At 38.8% G+C, this 17,661-nt stretch overlaps 1 protein-coding gene across 7 annotated transcripts in view; it reads right to left on the reverse strand.

The window, feature by feature from the left end:
* YAF2 (YY1 associated factor 2) overlaps nt 1-17,148 on the reverse strand; it is a 78,874-nt gene extending 61,726 nt beyond the window's left edge. For 3 of the 7 annotated variants that reach the window (XR_009404810.1, XR_009404811.1, XR_009404812.1), the window contains exons 1-3: nt 17,005-17,148; nt 16,447-16,572; nt 14,318-14,696 (exon numbers count right to left, since the gene is read on the reverse strand). Coding sequence is in view for 4 of the 7 variants with exons in the window: in XM_059402912.1 (XP_059258895.1) it covers nt 14,495-14,696; nt 16,447-16,572; nt 17,005-17,030 (354 nt within the window). In the remaining 3 variants the exon portion in view is untranslated. Of the gene's footprint in view, nt 1-14,312; nt 14,697-16,446; nt 16,573-17,004 lie in introns of those variants that run through there. The other 4 variants (XM_059402911.1, XM_059402909.1, XM_059402912.1 and 1 more) reach the window with 3 other exon arrangements.
* Nucleotides 17,149-17,661: the final 513 nt, after the last annotated feature.

Genomic DNA, 17,661 nt, shown 5'->3' on the forward strand with positions numbered 1-17,661 from the left:
GTAAGAAGCAGGCTTCCCGCTGAGCAGGGAACCCCATGCACTGCTGGATCCCAGGACCCTGGGATCATAACCTGAGCTGAAAGCACACACTTAACGAATGAGCCACCCAGGCACCCCTAAAGTTAAAACTTTTACTGGTAAGCCCCAATGTTTCTGCGACAAGCCACACTAAGTTACTAGGACACACACACACACCCTGCAGGCACAAACAGGGTAGGAAACAAGAAGAGGGGGAGGTAGGGGGAGAGGTAGGTGAAATTCTCCCTGAAGCAATTTCTGGAAATGTTATCTTTTAGTAGAAAACACTTGTTTTTATGCTCTGGTTTTGTTAGAGCATACGTGAACCCACATGCTTGACAAAGGGGACTGTTATACACTTAAATTATATCACCATTCATGTATTTGATTGTTTAAGCTAACACTTATTGAAGACTTACTATATGCTAGGCACTCTGTTAAGTACTTTATAAGAATTATCTCAATCTTCACAACTCTATGAGTAAGTGCTATTATCAAGTCCACTGTATAAACATAGTAACTGAGACTCAAAAAGTTGATTAACTTTCACAAGATCACACAGGCAGTAAGTGGTGGGTAGGACAAATATTTAAACCCAAACCATCAAGCTCCAGAGTCCAAAGTCTTCACCACTATAGCACTATAGTACTTAATGGCAGGAAACCCTGAAATACATACATATATATGGGTTTTTTGTGGGGTTTTTTTGTTTTGTTTTGTTTTGTTTTTTGCTTTGCTTTCCACTATGCTGAATACACATAAAAAATTTAAAAAGAGGTAACTGTGTGGCTCAGTCAGTTAAGCATCTGCCTTTGGCTTGGACCATGATCCCAGGGTCCTGGGATGGAACCCTGCATCAGGCTTCCTGCTCGGTGGGAAGCCTGCTTCTCCCTCTCCCTCTGCTTGTTGCTACTCCCTGCTTATACTCTCTTTGCCAAATAAATAAATAAAATCTGGAAAGAGGGAGGAATAAAAGGCTTTTCAAGGAAGAAAGTTTCAAATTCACCCATCACTACACTAAACTTATTAGCTCATCTTTGAAATGTGAGGATAAGCAGTCCAGTTACAATTAACCTAGCCTTGTGCTGAACAGAATTTAGTTGTAGAAGACTAAATGGATGGAAGAGGGCAGTGGTTTTTTAAAGAAAAAATGTTCTGATAGAAAAATATCTTTCAAAAATAAAAATTAAAAGAAATCCCAATAAATAAAGTGTATAAAAGCACAGATGATGTGGCTGAAGTGGAGTGTGGGAGCATGAAGCCCAACTTGCTTGCTCCCAGTGACAAGCAGTGAGATAATTTCATAAGACTTCAGGGCTCCAATCAACACAATTAAAAACTTTTGAGCTCTCCTGAGGGAAGGCTAGCTCACTTCCACTCCCAAGAAACCTCTTACTTGATTCTAACTGGCAAACACATCTTCTCTACTCACTTACTTCCTGATACCTGCCCTCTCACAGGTTTCCCAAAGTCAAGCCTGAATGAGCTGTATGGGTGAACGACGTATGGCTGTGTACGGATATCAGAAACAGGGATAAGAAGGAGGAAGTGTTAACAGAGAAGGCACTTTTGAACATAAGAGTTCATGAGGGAAGTGTTGGCCAGAGAGGAGGCATCATAAACAGACACACCCATCCTTACCTGCCTGTACACAAATGAACACCCATACATGCACCCCCAAAAGAGTAAAGACCTTTGGAAAATGCAGTTCAAATGTAATGAATATGTCAAAGCCTTGCCCACTTCACTAGCTTATCCTGAAAAAAACTAGAGCAGTGCTTCTCAAATTTTAATGTGCATATTGAATAATCTAGAGATCCTGCTGAAATGCAGGTTCTGTCTGACTCATAAATCCTTGGTGGGACCTGAGCTTCTATATTTTTTTCTTAAGGTTTTATTTATTTAAATAATCTCTACACCCATTGTGAGACTTGAACTCACAACCCTGAGGTCAAGAGTCAGACACTGAGATGGCACCCTGAGATTCTGCATTTCCAAAAGCTCCCAGGTGATGTCTATGCCAGTGGTATTTCGCCACCCTTCAGTAGCAAGGGTCTACAAAACAGTATGCCCCAACAAGTTCTGTATTATAGTAGAGAGGAAATAAAACAAACAAACAAAAAACCAGTCAGGTGCGATTGAGAACTGCTCAACGAACTAAGCTAAAACAAGTTCTACTGGAGGACTTCTCAGAACTTTTAATTTATTAAACTCCAAAGAAAGGATACACCGCATTTTCCAAAATCTTGGCTTTTTTTTTTTCCCCCAAAAAAGTATTCCCTAGGACGGGTGTTTGTGAAGCATACTGAAGGGCAGAAAGAATCAAGTCAAGGTGAGAGCTATCTTGGGAAGTCAGAGAACTCCCCTGATTTAGAAGTCTCCTCCTTTCTCCCATGTTAAAGAAAGACACCTCAACTTCCACTTTTAAATGCTAATATCCATGGAATTTAAGAAACAAACATGAACATAGAGGAAGGGAAGGAAAAATAAACTTAAGATAAAAACAGACAGGGAGGGTGCCTGTGTGGCTCAGTGGGTTAAACCTCCGCCTTCGGCTCAGGTCATGATCTCAGGGTCCTGGGATCGAGTCCCGCATCGGGCTCTCTGCTCAGCAGGGAGCCTGCTTCCTCCTCTCTCTCTGCCTGCCTCTCTGCCTACTTGTGATTTCTTTCTGTCAAATAAATAAATAAAAATCTTAAAAAAAAAAAATTTTTTTTTAGGGCACCTGGTTGGCTCAGTGGGTTAAAGCCTCTGCCTTCGGCTCAGGTCGTGACCTCAGGGCCCTGGGATCAAGGCCCCCATTGGGCTCTCTACTCAGCAGGGAGCCTGCTTCCTCCTCTCTCTCTGCCTGCCTCTCTGCCTACTTGTGATCTCTGTCTGTCAAATAAATAAATAAATAAATCTTTTAAAAAATAATTTTTTTAATTAACATATAATTTATCATTTGTTGCAGGGCTACAGGTATGTGATTCATCAGTCTTACACAATTCACAGCACTCACCATACCACATACCATAAGAGACTCTTAACTCTAGAGAAAAAACTGTGGGTTGCTAGAGGGGAAGTGGATGGAGGAGGAGGGGTAATTAGGTGATTGGCATTAAGGAGGGCACTTAATGTAACAAGCAATGCATGTTACATACAACTGATGAATCACCAACTTTACCCTGAACCTAATAATATACTGTATGTTCACTAAACTTAATATAAATAAAAAAACACTAATATCCACGTTTAAAGAAAGGAAACACATTTTAGAAGTAGCTATCTCTGGCTGGAGAGATGACAGGCATTCCTATTTTCCTTCTATTTCTTTTTTTTTTTTTTTTAAGATTTTATTTATTTATTCAGAGTGACAACTAGAGAGGGAACACAAGCAGGGGGAGTGGGAGAGGGAGAACATGCTTGCCATAGAGCAGGGAGCCTAAGGCGGGGCTAGATCCCAGAACCCTGGGATCATGACTTGAGTTGAAGGCAGGCGCTTAGCGACTGAGCTACCCAGGCACCCCCCCCTTCAATTTCTTCAGTATCTTCAATGAACAAGTAATACTTTTATCATCAGAATGAGAGTTACTACCTTAAGAAAGAAATAACTATCCCCCATACTCAGGTTCTTTATAGTTACACTTGAAACAATTACTTTATTCAGATTTACAGAACAGATAAAACAAAAAAGATTTTCTAGTAAAGGAAAAACTGTTGGTGGAGTGAAGAAAATAAAGGAATCAGAACCGCTCAGAATGCAAGCAAGCTAGGAAAAAAAAAAGGCAACCTAGAAATGAATAATAGTGAGGAGACTTTGGGCACTGGGGAGACCAAAAATAAATAGCAAAAAAGGATGGAAAAAAAGATGATAGAAGACCAAAACAATTTTGCCTTCTCTGCAAATGTGCCTAGAGCTCTACTTTTTGAGCAATCACCTTGCTGGCATCAAATATAAGCTACCTGCTGCTGTTATAGGTTGATCGTCCCTAGTGCATCCTATGAAGTATGACAGTGTGCAGAAGAACCCTGATTAGACTACAAAACATGTAAAAATGAAGTGCTTTAACTCATGTCTAAAAATTGCCAGTGGACTGCACAAACTTTTTATTATTCACATACATTCATATACATACATGTAGTCAAATTGGTTATTAATTATACTATTAATGACTTTTATTTTGTCGCCATAAAAGACGGAAATTACATTCATAGGGATTTTTCTTCTAAGTAATACTATGATATCAAAGAAGTCAGGATACACTGCAAAAAAAGTGTTACTATAAAAAACACCAAAATGAAGTTTGTTAACATTTGCACTTCAAAAATACTCATTATTGGGCGCCTGGGTGGCTCAGTGGGTTAAGCCGCTGCCTTCGGCTCAGGTCATGATCTCAGCGTCCTGGGATCGAGTCCCGCATCGGGCTCTCTGCTCAGCAGGGAGCCTGCTTCCTTCTCTCTCTCTCTCTCTCTCTCTGCCTGCCTCTCAGTGTACTTGTAATTTCTCTCTGTCAAATAAATAAATAAAATCTTTAAAAAAAAAATACTCATTATTTTGGGGGCTGTCATTTTGTTCTTCATTTCCTATACTGCTAGCCCAGTTTTAAGATAAATTCTTATATTTGTTATAAGAAGAAGGATTAATGTTAGAAAGTATCAAGACATACAGCACTAGATCTCGGTATATGAAATCTATAAGAAGAAATCCTTAAGAAGTTACTTGCTAACAAATTTAAATGTTACCACAGCAAGGTGATTAAAAACGACTAGAAATCCAAATATCTGAATCTGACATTAACAAGCTATTGACTTTTAAACAGTTACAATCTTTCCAGGCCGGTTTTCTTACCTGCCAAGAGGATACTAGGCTAGAGCCATGAGTTTGAACAAACAGAAAAGACCTCACCCAGCAAATTGCTATGCTTTACCTGGCAGTTCTCAGTATAGCAACAAGAAATCCTCTAAACTGAGCTCAAAATTCCAATCAGGAAGGATCTGCAAACAATGGTGGCCTCAACCTATTTCAAAAGTTTTAATACCAACATTTTTACCCCAAACCCCTCAAGATCTTTCCTCTGAAGACAATCTTCTCCCTCTACTACTAAGGTTTCAAGTTATAAAAACTAGCCTGTCTCAGGAAATGACTAAACAGCATGGAAGCTCTTGAAAGGTTTCTTCCAGCTCTAAAATTCTCAGTAATTCTGTAATTTCCCATAATTAACAATATTGCAAAATGGAGTGAATCTTCTAGATATTATCATAGATCATGTAACGGAAGTCAGAGATTTTAACAACCATGAAAGCCAATAAACAAAACATGGTCAGTATTCAGTAAATACTCGTTAAATAATTTTTAAAATCACAAGGACATATTTTACGTATTTGCAATACCACTAAAATTTCAAGCTATGAAAGATGATTTTTTAAGGAAAATGAAAATGTGTATTTTTAAAAAAACCTGTTTCATTAAATCTTGAATGAAAACTTAATACTCTACAAAATGCTAATCTTTCCATGGTATATATACACAATGGAATACTATGCAGCCATCAAAAGAAATGAAATCTTGCCATTTGTGACAACGTGAATGGAACTAGAGGGTATCATGCTTAGCGAAATAAGTCAATCGGAGAAAGACAACTATCATATGATCTCCCTGATATGAGGAAGTGGTGATGCAACATGGGGGGTTAAGGGGGTAGGAGAAGAATAAATGAAACAAGATGGGATTGGGAGGGAGACAAACCATAAGTGACTCCTAATCTCACAAAACAAACTGAGGGCTGCTGGGGGGAGGGGTGTTGAGAGAGGGGGGTGGGGTTATGGACATTGGGGAAGGTATGTGCTATGGTGAGTTCTGTGAAGTGTGTAAACCTGGCGATTCACAGACCTGTACTCTGGGGATAAAAATATATGTTTATAAAAAATTTTAAAAAAAAAGAACAAAAAAAATGCTAATCTTTCTACCAAAATATGCTGGTCCTCTAATATCTTAAAGAAAATAATAAGCAACGAAGTCTTTCACTCAAATAGAGTTTTATACATCTCTTTATGAAAGACAAAAGGATTAAAAAGATCAACTAGTAGTCAATCTTCATTTCACTCTAGGCTCTAACACAATTTGTGATTTGATGACCATCTTCCTCTCCTCCACATAAGGTGATCTGATCAGCAAATGGAAGGATATGTAGGAAAACATTCTGAACACAGAAAATCACCACCTGAATAAATAATGTAAAGATATTGCTTTCACTTAATTCCTACCCTCCAGAAACCACCAATAACAAAATTAATTTTACAGCAATACATTATAAATATTCTTTCAAATATATACCTTAATAGTAATGGCTACCATTTAGTGAGCCAATCTAATGAAGGCTTTTTAGAAATTAACTCATTTCATTTTCTCAACAATGCTTTAAAACAAAACAAAACAACTGAGTAGCACACTGAAAATCACTGCCATAAATATAATCAGTAAGATAGCTGGGAAAGATGTTAAATTCAGTTCCATTATAAAATTATTCTATTCTCAAAAAAGATGGTTTCTGGGATTACTAACTATTCAATATCTATACATACAACAATCTATACCATCCTACGTAAATTTGTTACAGGCAAATAATTTTAGTTCTCTGAAATCTTACTTCAATTATATGACAATTATCACCTTAAAAACAGCAGTTCCTTTTAAAAATATTCATATTTATATACACATAAACCTATACAGGAAGAAAAAAGAGGGTTTTACCTAATAGTGACATGGCAGCTTCATTTGGCTTAAATTTCTTACGAGAAAGCTAACTGATCAAACTAGAAATTGGCCATGATGTTAAAACACACTTAACCAAAAGGGCTTGACTCATAATGACTACAGCAATAACTGATTTCCTTCTTTTTTTTTTTTTTAAGATTTTATTTATTTATTTATTTGACAGACAGAGATCACAAGTAGGCAGAGAGGCAGGCAGAGAGAGGAGGAAGCATGTTCCCCGCTGAGCCGAGAGCCCAACACGGGGCTCAATCCCAGGACCCCGGGATCATGATCTGAGCCGAAGGCAGAGGCTTTAACCCACTGAGCCACCCAGGCGCTCCAACTGATTTCCTTCTTAACTTGAGCACAGGACTTCTCCAAAAACTAGGACTATGTTGGAAAATTAATTCCAAATTCCTTCTTCTTTTTACTCATTACCAAATACCATTTATCTATTTTTCCTAGAATTCAAACTCTCTTGAGTATGGAACTGGGTCTCATCCACGATTCTACAGTCCTAGCATAATTCCTGGCATATGGTATGGTTTCATGAGGCTTGGGCAGAATTCTAGAATTTTGCTCATGACCATTTACTTCTGATAATTCATACATGTATACAAGAGAGTTCTTTTTCCAAATGACTTACACAACCTGCATAAGAATTACTTCTTCAAAGCTTATATATTTAAAAAAGTTACAATTTTTCCTTTCTAGTATGTATACTCCTCTCTCAACGAACTTTTCCTGAACACCTATTATTTCCCAGGTACTTTGTCAAGTATCTTTGAAAAAGGTAACAAAAAGCTCATAGTTCCCTTAAACTCATCAAGAGAGTAAATGCATACATGTAGCACAACTCTAATGTGCTAAATGATAAGACGATAAGCATCACAAACTGAGGTACTATTCAGATTCTAAAATGAGAATACAGCTACTCTCACAACTTTAACCAAAGAGCCACCCTCCTCTCTCTGGATAATTCGTCCTCTTAGAATATTCAGCTTCATGAGAAAGACAAAAATCAAGCCTAAATTTATAAAGAAATGCTAAAGCTTGATGAAGATCACAATCAGAGGTACATATAATGTATCCTTTGCACAAAAGATAAAGGAAGGCATGTTTTGGTTGGGTCAAAGAGAACAGAGACATAAACTACATTTTGAAGAATAAGCAGTTACCTCAGTAGGCAAAACGGTAACAGAACTGTAAAAAATATCAGCAAGTAATCCTGTTAGTCTGACTCTGGACAACTAGAAATAGTAAAGAAGCACAAGATGAGGGAAAATTCCATTACTTCTTTAATGTCTGCCTAATTTCTACAGTTGTATAGGTGTCTGCTGTTTTATATAATTGATTCATCTTTAAAAGTAACAAGTTCATAAGTAAAAGATTATCTCAATCATAAAAAGTAAAAATTAGTTCCATTTTAACTATAATTAAATTTAATTTGTTTGTTAACTTAAAACTGTAAATTCATCAAATGCAAAATCTGAATTCTAAACTATTTTTCAATTAAACAATCTCAAATATCACAAATCTATGTTTGGCATATTCTAGTTTGGACAAGCCCTCAATATCAACTATCTAACTTTTAAAATCCCCCAGCAGAAAATCTAAAATTTAGTCAAGGAATAAAATATATTTCATAATATAGTGTACTCTTTCATGACTTTAGTACTTTACTTCAGTCAAGAAATACTTCCCATTTTTAGCCATGCTACGCAAATTTCAAAAATCTGAACAAGACCTATATAAGTGTTGTGAGGTAAGAATAATAAGCAACTTTCTAAAATTATACCATAAAAATGCTAAGGTATTCATGCACAATATCATCCTTGAAATATGCAACTAATATATTGTTATATGTTAAATTAAAAATGGTAAAGTTAAAAATGTTTCAGAATTGAGATGCAAATTATTATTTTTTTACTTGCACACATACATGTTTTTTAAGTATATGACAAGAACAAATATAGTAACAGAAAAAAGTACATAAAAGAGATGCAATAGTTCTTTATGTTAATTCTTTAAAATAACCACATATTGTATTATAACATTACTATATTATAAAAATACTATTTCCATGTTTAAAGACAAAAGATATGAAGATTCAGGGTCACTCATCTCAGTTACTAGTCTACTGTAAACACTTGCTTTGAACGAAATAATAGCAACAAAATACAAGACAAAAATGTGAAATATTTTTAAAAAGTAATGCTAAAATATATACCTACAAATTATAAACAAAATAGTCTGATAACATTTATACAGTCCTAAAAGTTATTGGGGGGTGCCTGTGTGGCTTAGTCAGAAGAAGGTGTGACTCTTGATCCCAGGGTCCTGAGTTCAAGCCCCACGCTGGGCATAGAGATTACTCAAAATAAATAAATAAACTTTAAAAAAAAAAGTTATTGGAAAAGCAATGCTAGGTGTCAAATAGCAAGAGTAAAATTTAAAGGAACGTTGGCTGAAAAAGTTTAAGTGCCTATAATATTCCAACTACTTTTCTAGCTTCTGAGGATACCAAAGAGGGTAAGACTGCCCAGAAAGGCAGATAAACATCTAGATGATACTACTACAACATGGTGATTCTCTAGGAATAATTACATATACATTTACATAGACTGAATCAATAAAAGAGTTGGGGTGAGGAGGCTATAACCCAAAAAAATTTCAGAAGGGCCATTTGATGAAAACACTTCAGTGCTGATCGAGCATTAGATTGGTTGGGATTTGCAGCAGGAAACAAAGGTAGGAAGACAGTTCAGAGATAAATAATATAGCTTTGAATACCACCCTCAGGATCTCAACCTTTAGTCAATGAAGAGATCTTTATTCACTGGAGAGATGTCTCTCACTTTTTTTTTTTTTTTTTTTTAAATAAAGGGACCTGCATAGTCACATAGTTTCAAAAAACATACTGAAGATAATGTTAGCAACATTGTGGAGAAGAGACCAATTTGTCATAATTCATGAGAGAAATGACATAGGCTTCTAAACTACAGCAACATAAACTAGAAAAAGGACAGATATGAGAGACAATCCAAAGACAGGGCATGGGAGATGATAAATTAGAATCAAAGTTGAGACAATGACAGTTTCTGGCTTAGATGCCAGAAAGTTTATGCCACGTACAAAGTGAAGTATATAGAGAAGAAGCCAGCTTTCAGTGTGTAGAAATTGATTTCAGAGATATACAAGGAAAACTAGGAATAAGTTGTGTTAGAGACATCAAAAAGGGAGAATTTCAATTAAAAAAAAAAAAGGCTACCAACATCAAATACTATGGAGGTGACATGGAAAGAAGAGTGAGATAGGCCACTGAGTTTAAGAAGTAGGTCACTAGGTTATCAGGGAGATCTTACTCAACAAAGGATAAATGAAAGGAAAAGAATCTCTGCTGAAAAAAATCTGTTGGACTGTAGAAACCTAAGCTAGCAAGCCCTACACCAGCAGTTCATAAACTTTTTGGTCTCAGGCTCTCTGTACAACTCTCAAAGTTAAAAAAGCTTTTGTTTATGTAAGCCTTATCTAGCAAGAAATAAATTACTATATTAGAAATAAAAACAACTAAAACTTTAATATATAGTAGTTCATTAAAAAATAAAAAACACATTTTTTTTTTTTAAAGATTTTATTTATTTATTTGAGAGAGAGAGACAGTGAGAGAGAGCATGAGCGAGGAGGTCAGAGGGAGAAGCAGACTCCCCATGGAGCTGGGAGCCCGATGCGGGACTCGATCCCAGGACTCCGGGATCATGACCTGAGCCTAAGGCAGTCGTCCAACCAACTGAGCCACCCAGGCGTCCCAAAAAACACATTTTAATATAAATATTTTTATTTTAAAAACCTGTATTTTCCAAAACAATAGTAATTCTGTGTGAAGAGTAGTACTCGCATACTTTTGCAAACCTCTAATATCTGGCTTAACAGAAGACATCTGGAATGTCATATCTACTTCTGCATTCAATTTGTTGTAGTAGGTTGGTTCAGTTCAAGAATATGAGGGAAATGTGGACTCCTACAAGTAGGTAGTTGAATAGGGAGGAGTATTTTAATAGCCTATTTCTGAAAACACACAAGTAGTTATTTCTCAAAGGTTAATTGCAATGTGACATGTAAAACCACAACAACAAACTTTTCATGGTAGACCCTTAAAATCTATTCGTTATTTTGTACTTTAAATGGATTATCTAGCATGGTTTTGTAACATCATACATTATTAGAAAATACTGGTTCACGGAGTTATGCAAATCTTCCAAATATCAACAAATTTCATGATAAATTATCATATTACGTTCATCGGTATCACCACCTACTTTATCTTTAAAATACTAGGAACTATCACAGTTACACATTTTCAAAAACTCTAGTTTTCACTTGAAAGTTCAATTTTTATCATTGGAAACAAATACTATCTATTGTTTTCCTCGACGTGACAGATTCACTATGTTCATTTTCAGGAAAATATCGACTATGTACCTGAGTCTGAATTCCCATAGTTTGCCAGGCATTCCTTCAAGTAAAAATGGTGTTCTATGAAAAAAGCAGCTAATTCCTCTTGCAACTCAAACAAGTACACAAATGCTTTCCCTTGAATCAACCACTATATTCTGGTATGCAACAGAAGTACTTTACTTGTAACTTCCCAGTTCATCAAACAATATTAAAAAAGACATGAAACTTCCTAAAATTAGTAACTTTTACTGCTTCATAAACAGAATACATTCTTAAGTGAAACTAGTGTTATTTTTACTTCACATGCATAGTGGTGAAGATAATGATAAATAAGATAGCGATTTGTTACCACTGCTTTCATTCATGCTAAGGGCCCAGCAGTTTTACCCACCCTTGCCTTTGTACTACCACTGCAGTGTTGACACAGGAAAAAAGGCAAGTAACATTTTAACATGATTATGAAAACAGTTCAGACCTTACAGACTTCCTTAAATGGGTTTCAGGGATCCCCAGGGTTCCTCAGATCACACTTTTTGAAAACCATTAATCCAACTGCTAATCAATTTAGGAATTTCTCTGTAAATAATGAATTCCTGGGTGCCTGGATGGGTCAGCGTTAAGTTCAGGTCATGATCTCAGGGCCTGGGATCAAGTCCCGCATCTGGCTCCCTGCTCAGCTGGAAGCCTGCTTCTCCCTCTTCCATTCCCTCTGCTTTTGTTGCCTCTCTCACTGTAAAGTAATAAAATCTTAAAAAAAAAAAAAAAAAAAAAAGAATTCCTGTGATTACTCTAACCCAAGATAGAAAGAGAAAAACCAACCAACCAAGCGCCTAGAATAAAGAATCTCTAAACAACAGCTGTGTAGTAGCTGGAAAGTCTCCTCAGACAGATAAGGAAGATTGGGGAACTCTGCATTTCTGAAAAACAAACGGACCTAGATGGCCCTCGATTTTTTTCTCCCATTCCTACATCAAGAGTAGGAGAATCTGCAGGAAACCTCAAATTAGAAGACAAAAAGCAACTATGATAACAATAATACTGAAAAGATTTTTTATCAAATAGTTGGGTTTTTTTTTTTTTAGATTTCTTCAAAATGTAAATCTTAAAACAATTTACTTCCATTTTACAGAAGCTGAAATAAGGTACCTTTTTACCAACAGTCAGATCCTATATATTACTGTGTTCAGTTACAAATATGATTTTAAAAATTTTTTAACGTATTTTTTAAAGATTTTATTTACTCATGTGTGCACTCGCACACAAGCAGGCTCCCTGCCAAACAGGCAGCCTGATGTGGGGCTCAATCCCAGGACCCTGGACTCACGACCTGAGCAAAAGGCAGATGCCCAGTAGACTGAGCCACCCAGGTGTCCAAATACTACTTTTTTAAAATGAGAAAATCTCAACCTCTTTGACGTATACATGAAGATTTACTAATACTACTGCATGTATGGTATTTGATACTATTCAAGGTATTTCTGAAAAATCATAAAATTTTACAAAGGAAACAAAGAAACATCTATTTGCTCACCATTGTATGCCCAATACCTAGCTCAACCCTTATATAAACTAAGATGTTCAGTGAACACTGCTGAACGTTGAAGTAGTTGAAATGGTTAAGAACACAGGTGGCCTTTCTTCCATGTGAAATCTTTTTCATTGTTCTCTAAAACAACATCTCTAAAAAAACCTAAGGGAACTGTTGCAACTTAACTGGAGAAAATAAACATTACCTGTTATACTTTAAATTACACCTGAAAAGCCCACTATAGACTAGGTGTTTTATATGTTCTCATTGAGATCACATTTCAAAATCAAAAATTTGCTTCATCATTCTCATTTTTAAATTATCTGCCACCTGTAATTTCCATACCTATAAGAAGTGGCAGTTAAGACACCATTTTAACTCAATCATTATACATTGATTATACTACCCTTATTCACACTATAGTAAATTTTCTTTGATGATTTAGAATGGTTTTTAATTTCCTAACATTTCTGAGGTTTATATGTGAGACATTTCTTTCTATATAAAAACTTGAGATAAAAAGATGAAGGAGGCTGTATAGTACCTTTGATAGTAATTTGTCACCGTAGCTTTTTCTTTTTTAAATGTTTCCTGTCAGTATGACATTTATCATTGCTTCCCTCAAAAGAGCACAAAGTAGAAAACTTCAGGTACTTGAACTATCTAGTTATTTAGATTCTGGATAAAAAAAGAGATTAATCAAATTTAAACTACTTAAGGCCAGCAAGCACAAACTGAAATTTAATCATAGAAATGGCATTAATTTAAAGAATATAACTGATCAATTTAGAAACCGAAGCTACTTCAAATCATGTTTTATTTTAAAATGCTACTATGAATATGACCTCATTTCACTGCATAATTATTCTGCAGAAAATCGTGACCTACCAAGGATATAGCCAAAAAAAAAAGGGGGGGGGGGTGTCTTCTGTTGGAATACAAAGGATTTGAACTCAATATTCCTTAAAGACAAAACTGTTAGTAGACTTTGGAAGGAAATCGTGGGCTCCATCTTCTCTGGAGATTTAAAAAGAAAAGACGTTTCAAATGTCTGGAATGGCTGAGACTTGGCCTCACATGTGGCGACTTCCAGACAAAATCAGTTCAAAGGTCAGTGTGACCCAAGCAATTCAAGTCCCTTAGGTCAGTCACACAAACAAGTCATTAGCAAACTATATCTCCTGCTCAGCCGCTATCCAGGCCCTGCTTTGAGAATCACCAACCTTACACATGAAATTACCCTAACTGCTAATTAACATGTCAGTTGTATAGAATTATTTCTTCCAGCTCCTAAAACTTTTGCTTCTCACTAGTGTTCTGTAATCCTGTTTTTCTAACATTACCAGAGAGGGAAATATTTTGTGGTGAAGTCAATCTGTCCTATTAACAATGCCTTGTTCCCATATTCTATCCAAACATGGATTCCACTCTGAATTGCAGAAACAGTGGCAGGAAAATAACAGATAACACAGAAATTAGAGCTCTTAGGTTTAACTTAGGGCCAAAAATCAAAAGAGAAGAGACAATTCAGAGAGAAGAAGGAAGAAGCTAAGAGGGTCGTACTGTAGAACACTTACTTTTAGGAACAGAGTGTCCCTTAGACTTCTGGTGAGTTGCCCAGAGCCTCTTCAGTTTCAATCCAAATGACAATGCTTCTCTGAGTCCTCCTCAAGTAATGTTTCCACCACTAAAAATTGGATCTACAAGAGCTCAGATGTACTGGTAAAAAAATATCAGGGGCCCCAATGTGGGCCTCAAGCCTCTTTTAAACTAGGCCCACTTCTCTGTCCTGGGCCAACTCCCCTGTGCACTCTATTCCTTCTTCTTCCAGGTGCCAGGTATTCAGCCTGTTTCTTCTCTTCTGAGCTGCCACCACCTACTCTATTTCTTAGGGTTCCTCTAACCCCAAGACTGGCTGTGGAGTAGGACAACAGCTTCCCCCCTTCCTTGCTGTCCCTGCAAATAAACATATAGGCTCTTCTAGTTTCAGTATTTTTTCTAATGGCTACAAGAAAATAGAGAGGGAACAACAAAAAGCAACAACATCGTACCAGAGATTAAGATGTAATAATTATCTCCACTTTAAAGTTCCTGCCTCCAAAAACCATTTTCTAAAAATTGTTGGAGTGTTTTAAGAAGTACAAAGTACTAACACAGATATACAAACATATTCTCAACCAAATCCAACCTTATATAAAGATATACTCCACTTTTCAGAACACTTAAATCACGGGTCCAAAAATAGTTGCCACACTCACTTCAGCAAATAAGTGCTTTTCTTTCTTTTTAGAATGGTCTATTATATTCCCTTGGATTTAGAAGATGTCTTAAATTCTGCTTCTTAAAGGATATCATGAAAAATGCTCAATACATTTTATCCAAAGTAAACAAAAATTAATGTAAAAAAAGCATATTATGATCCACAAAAATGTATGTCAAAAGCAGCTAGCTTAACTAAACAAATCTTAAAATTTGAATTATTGCCAGTCACTTTTCTCTACATTTTAAAATTTTAATAAATTGTTATAAATGGTGTTTAAAAATCTGGATATCTCATTTTTAGAAATCTAACTTCTACAGAATATATAAATCTCATGTCAATATTGAGTAGCCCTTTTTTAAAAGCAACAGTATATCACATCAGTATAGGTACAGTATTGTGAGAGCATAGTTTCTAACAGACTTTCTAATATCAAAATACATTATATCTAAATATTAGGCTATACATATGACTTTCATATCAGATTGGAGGTGGGAGGACAGAAATGGATGAACTGGTTTTTGTTTTAAATAAACTGAATAAATTTTAAAAATAAAACTTAAACTCCCCCCCCAAAATATGTATTAGGCTATAAATCACATGATTATAACAAATTAAAGGCTACTTTCCTATAAAGGCAAAGGAACTCTGTAACCAAGTGTTGGCAGATCAAGAATGTCAGACTTTGAATTTCCTGTATGATTTTCTTTATCCACTTAATTCACTTAAGTGGTTTTTAAAAAAGACTGAGCTATTATAACATAAGCCTACAATAAAATACTGAAAATAGGCAGAGATCATTTCATCTCATTTGTATAGTCTAATAGATTGCCATTTAATCAAACTAAAAATATTCAGATACTTTCAGTGAAAATGTGTCCCTGTGACTGGGCTCACCTCCAACTATTTATAAAATCTTAGAAAATAAGAATAAAAGTACTAACCAAAATCCTGATCTGACCCTTCCAGACGTCTATATTTAAAAAAAGGAAGCTGAACCTATTGTATATTCTATAATCAGATACTTTTTATTTTTTTGAAGAACGAAATTAAATTACATCTTCTGCTTCCACAGAGGATTTCATGGTTTTTCTTTGATTCCTACACACTAACACAACAATGCAGCCCACATTATTATACCCGGAATGGGGGGGGGGGGGCATTATACCCAGCAGTACGAATTAAATCGCAGTAGCTAATGCCTCTCTTAAATAATTTATTCTCTCTTGGCAGCAAATAACGTTACGGCCTCTTCAATGACCCCTCACCGCAAACCATCGCTCGGGTCGCGATCAATCCGACCCAGTTCCTATCGCGGCCACCACCTCGGTCTCGCCTCCTCCCGCCGGGTCTGCGAGTGTCACGCGAGGGGGCGGCAGCCGCAGGGGCGTCCTCTGCGCCGCGACCCGGGCGGCCGGCGGCGCGCGGGGCAGGCCCGGGACTCACCGGGTGGAGGTGCCCTTCCGCACATCGCACATCATGCACTTGAAGGCCTCGGCGCTGTTCCGGAAGGTGCAGACGCTACAGTCCCAGTAACCCTCATCCGAGGACGGCTTCGGCTGCCGCTTCGGCCTGCAGGACACAACCCGGACACGACGCGGCGCGGGGTCACCAGCAGGCCGCGCCCGGCGCCCGGGCCCTGCGGCCGCCCCCGCCCCGCCCCCCGCCCCAATTCCGCGACCCCCGCCCCGCGGGCCCCCGGCGCACCGCGCTCCGGCTCGGAGTGGGAGGGAAGTCAGGAAGGGGTAGGGCGCGGGCGTGGGCGCGGCCGCAACCGCCGCCGCTCTGACACCCGGGGCTGCCGCTCCGGCCGCCGCCATCGCGGCTCCATTGTGGGGCGGCCGGCGCCGGCTCCTCACGCGGCAGCGCTAGCGCAGCAGCGGCGCCGGCGCCGCCCCCGTTCTGGCCCCGCTGCCCGGGCGGCAAGCGAGACGGCCGCCCGAAGCTCGGCGCGAGGGCCCCGCCGCCAGCACAGTCCGGGCCCGGGGGCCCGGGCGCTGTTACCTGGTCGGGCTCTTCTTGTCTCCCATGGCTTGGCTACAAACGCACGCCGAGAGTCGCCGCCGCGGCCGCTCTGTTTGTCAATAAGGAGGATAATAAGCCGGGCGGAAGCGGGCGGGGGAGGAGGGAGGAGGGGGCGGGGAAGGCCGCACCGCCGAGCTCGGGAGCCGCCGCCGGATCCCACGCAGCCTCCAGCTGTCGGGGAAACTCCTGCCTGGGCGCACGTGACCCGCGCCGGCCAACCAGCGGCGGCGCCGGAGACTTCAAACGCGGCCAGCGCGGCCCAGCACCCGCGGCGAGTTCGCGGGCGGACGGTGTGGGGGTGGCTGCTGCAGCCTCTCCGCCGGGTTCTCCGCGCTGCCCCACCGCCTCCCGGGCTGGCGGGAGTGCCCATCCGCTCCCGAGCCCCTCTGGCGGAGGATGCTCAGTCATCCCGCGGGAAGTGTGCTCCCAGGTGGGGCCGGCGATCGGAGGTCAGCCGGGCTCGGGAGGAGTGCCTGGCCGCGGTCTCCAGGTAGAACCGCTTTCCCGGCCTCGGGGGTCGGGGGTCCTTGGCTCCGCAGACTCAGCCCGAGGGATACCTGGGGGAAGGCGGGAACCAATATTGAGCGCCATTGCTAGGTGCCTTAAAATACTGATTTTATACGCAAATCCCTACCG

This window comes from Mustela nigripes, chromosome 6 (assembly GCF_022355385.1).
Source record: "Mustela nigripes isolate SB6536 chromosome 6, MUSNIG.SB6536, whole genome shotgun sequence".
Classification (NCBI taxonomy): domain Eukaryota; kingdom Metazoa; phylum Chordata; class Mammalia; order Carnivora; family Mustelidae; genus Mustela; species Mustela nigripes.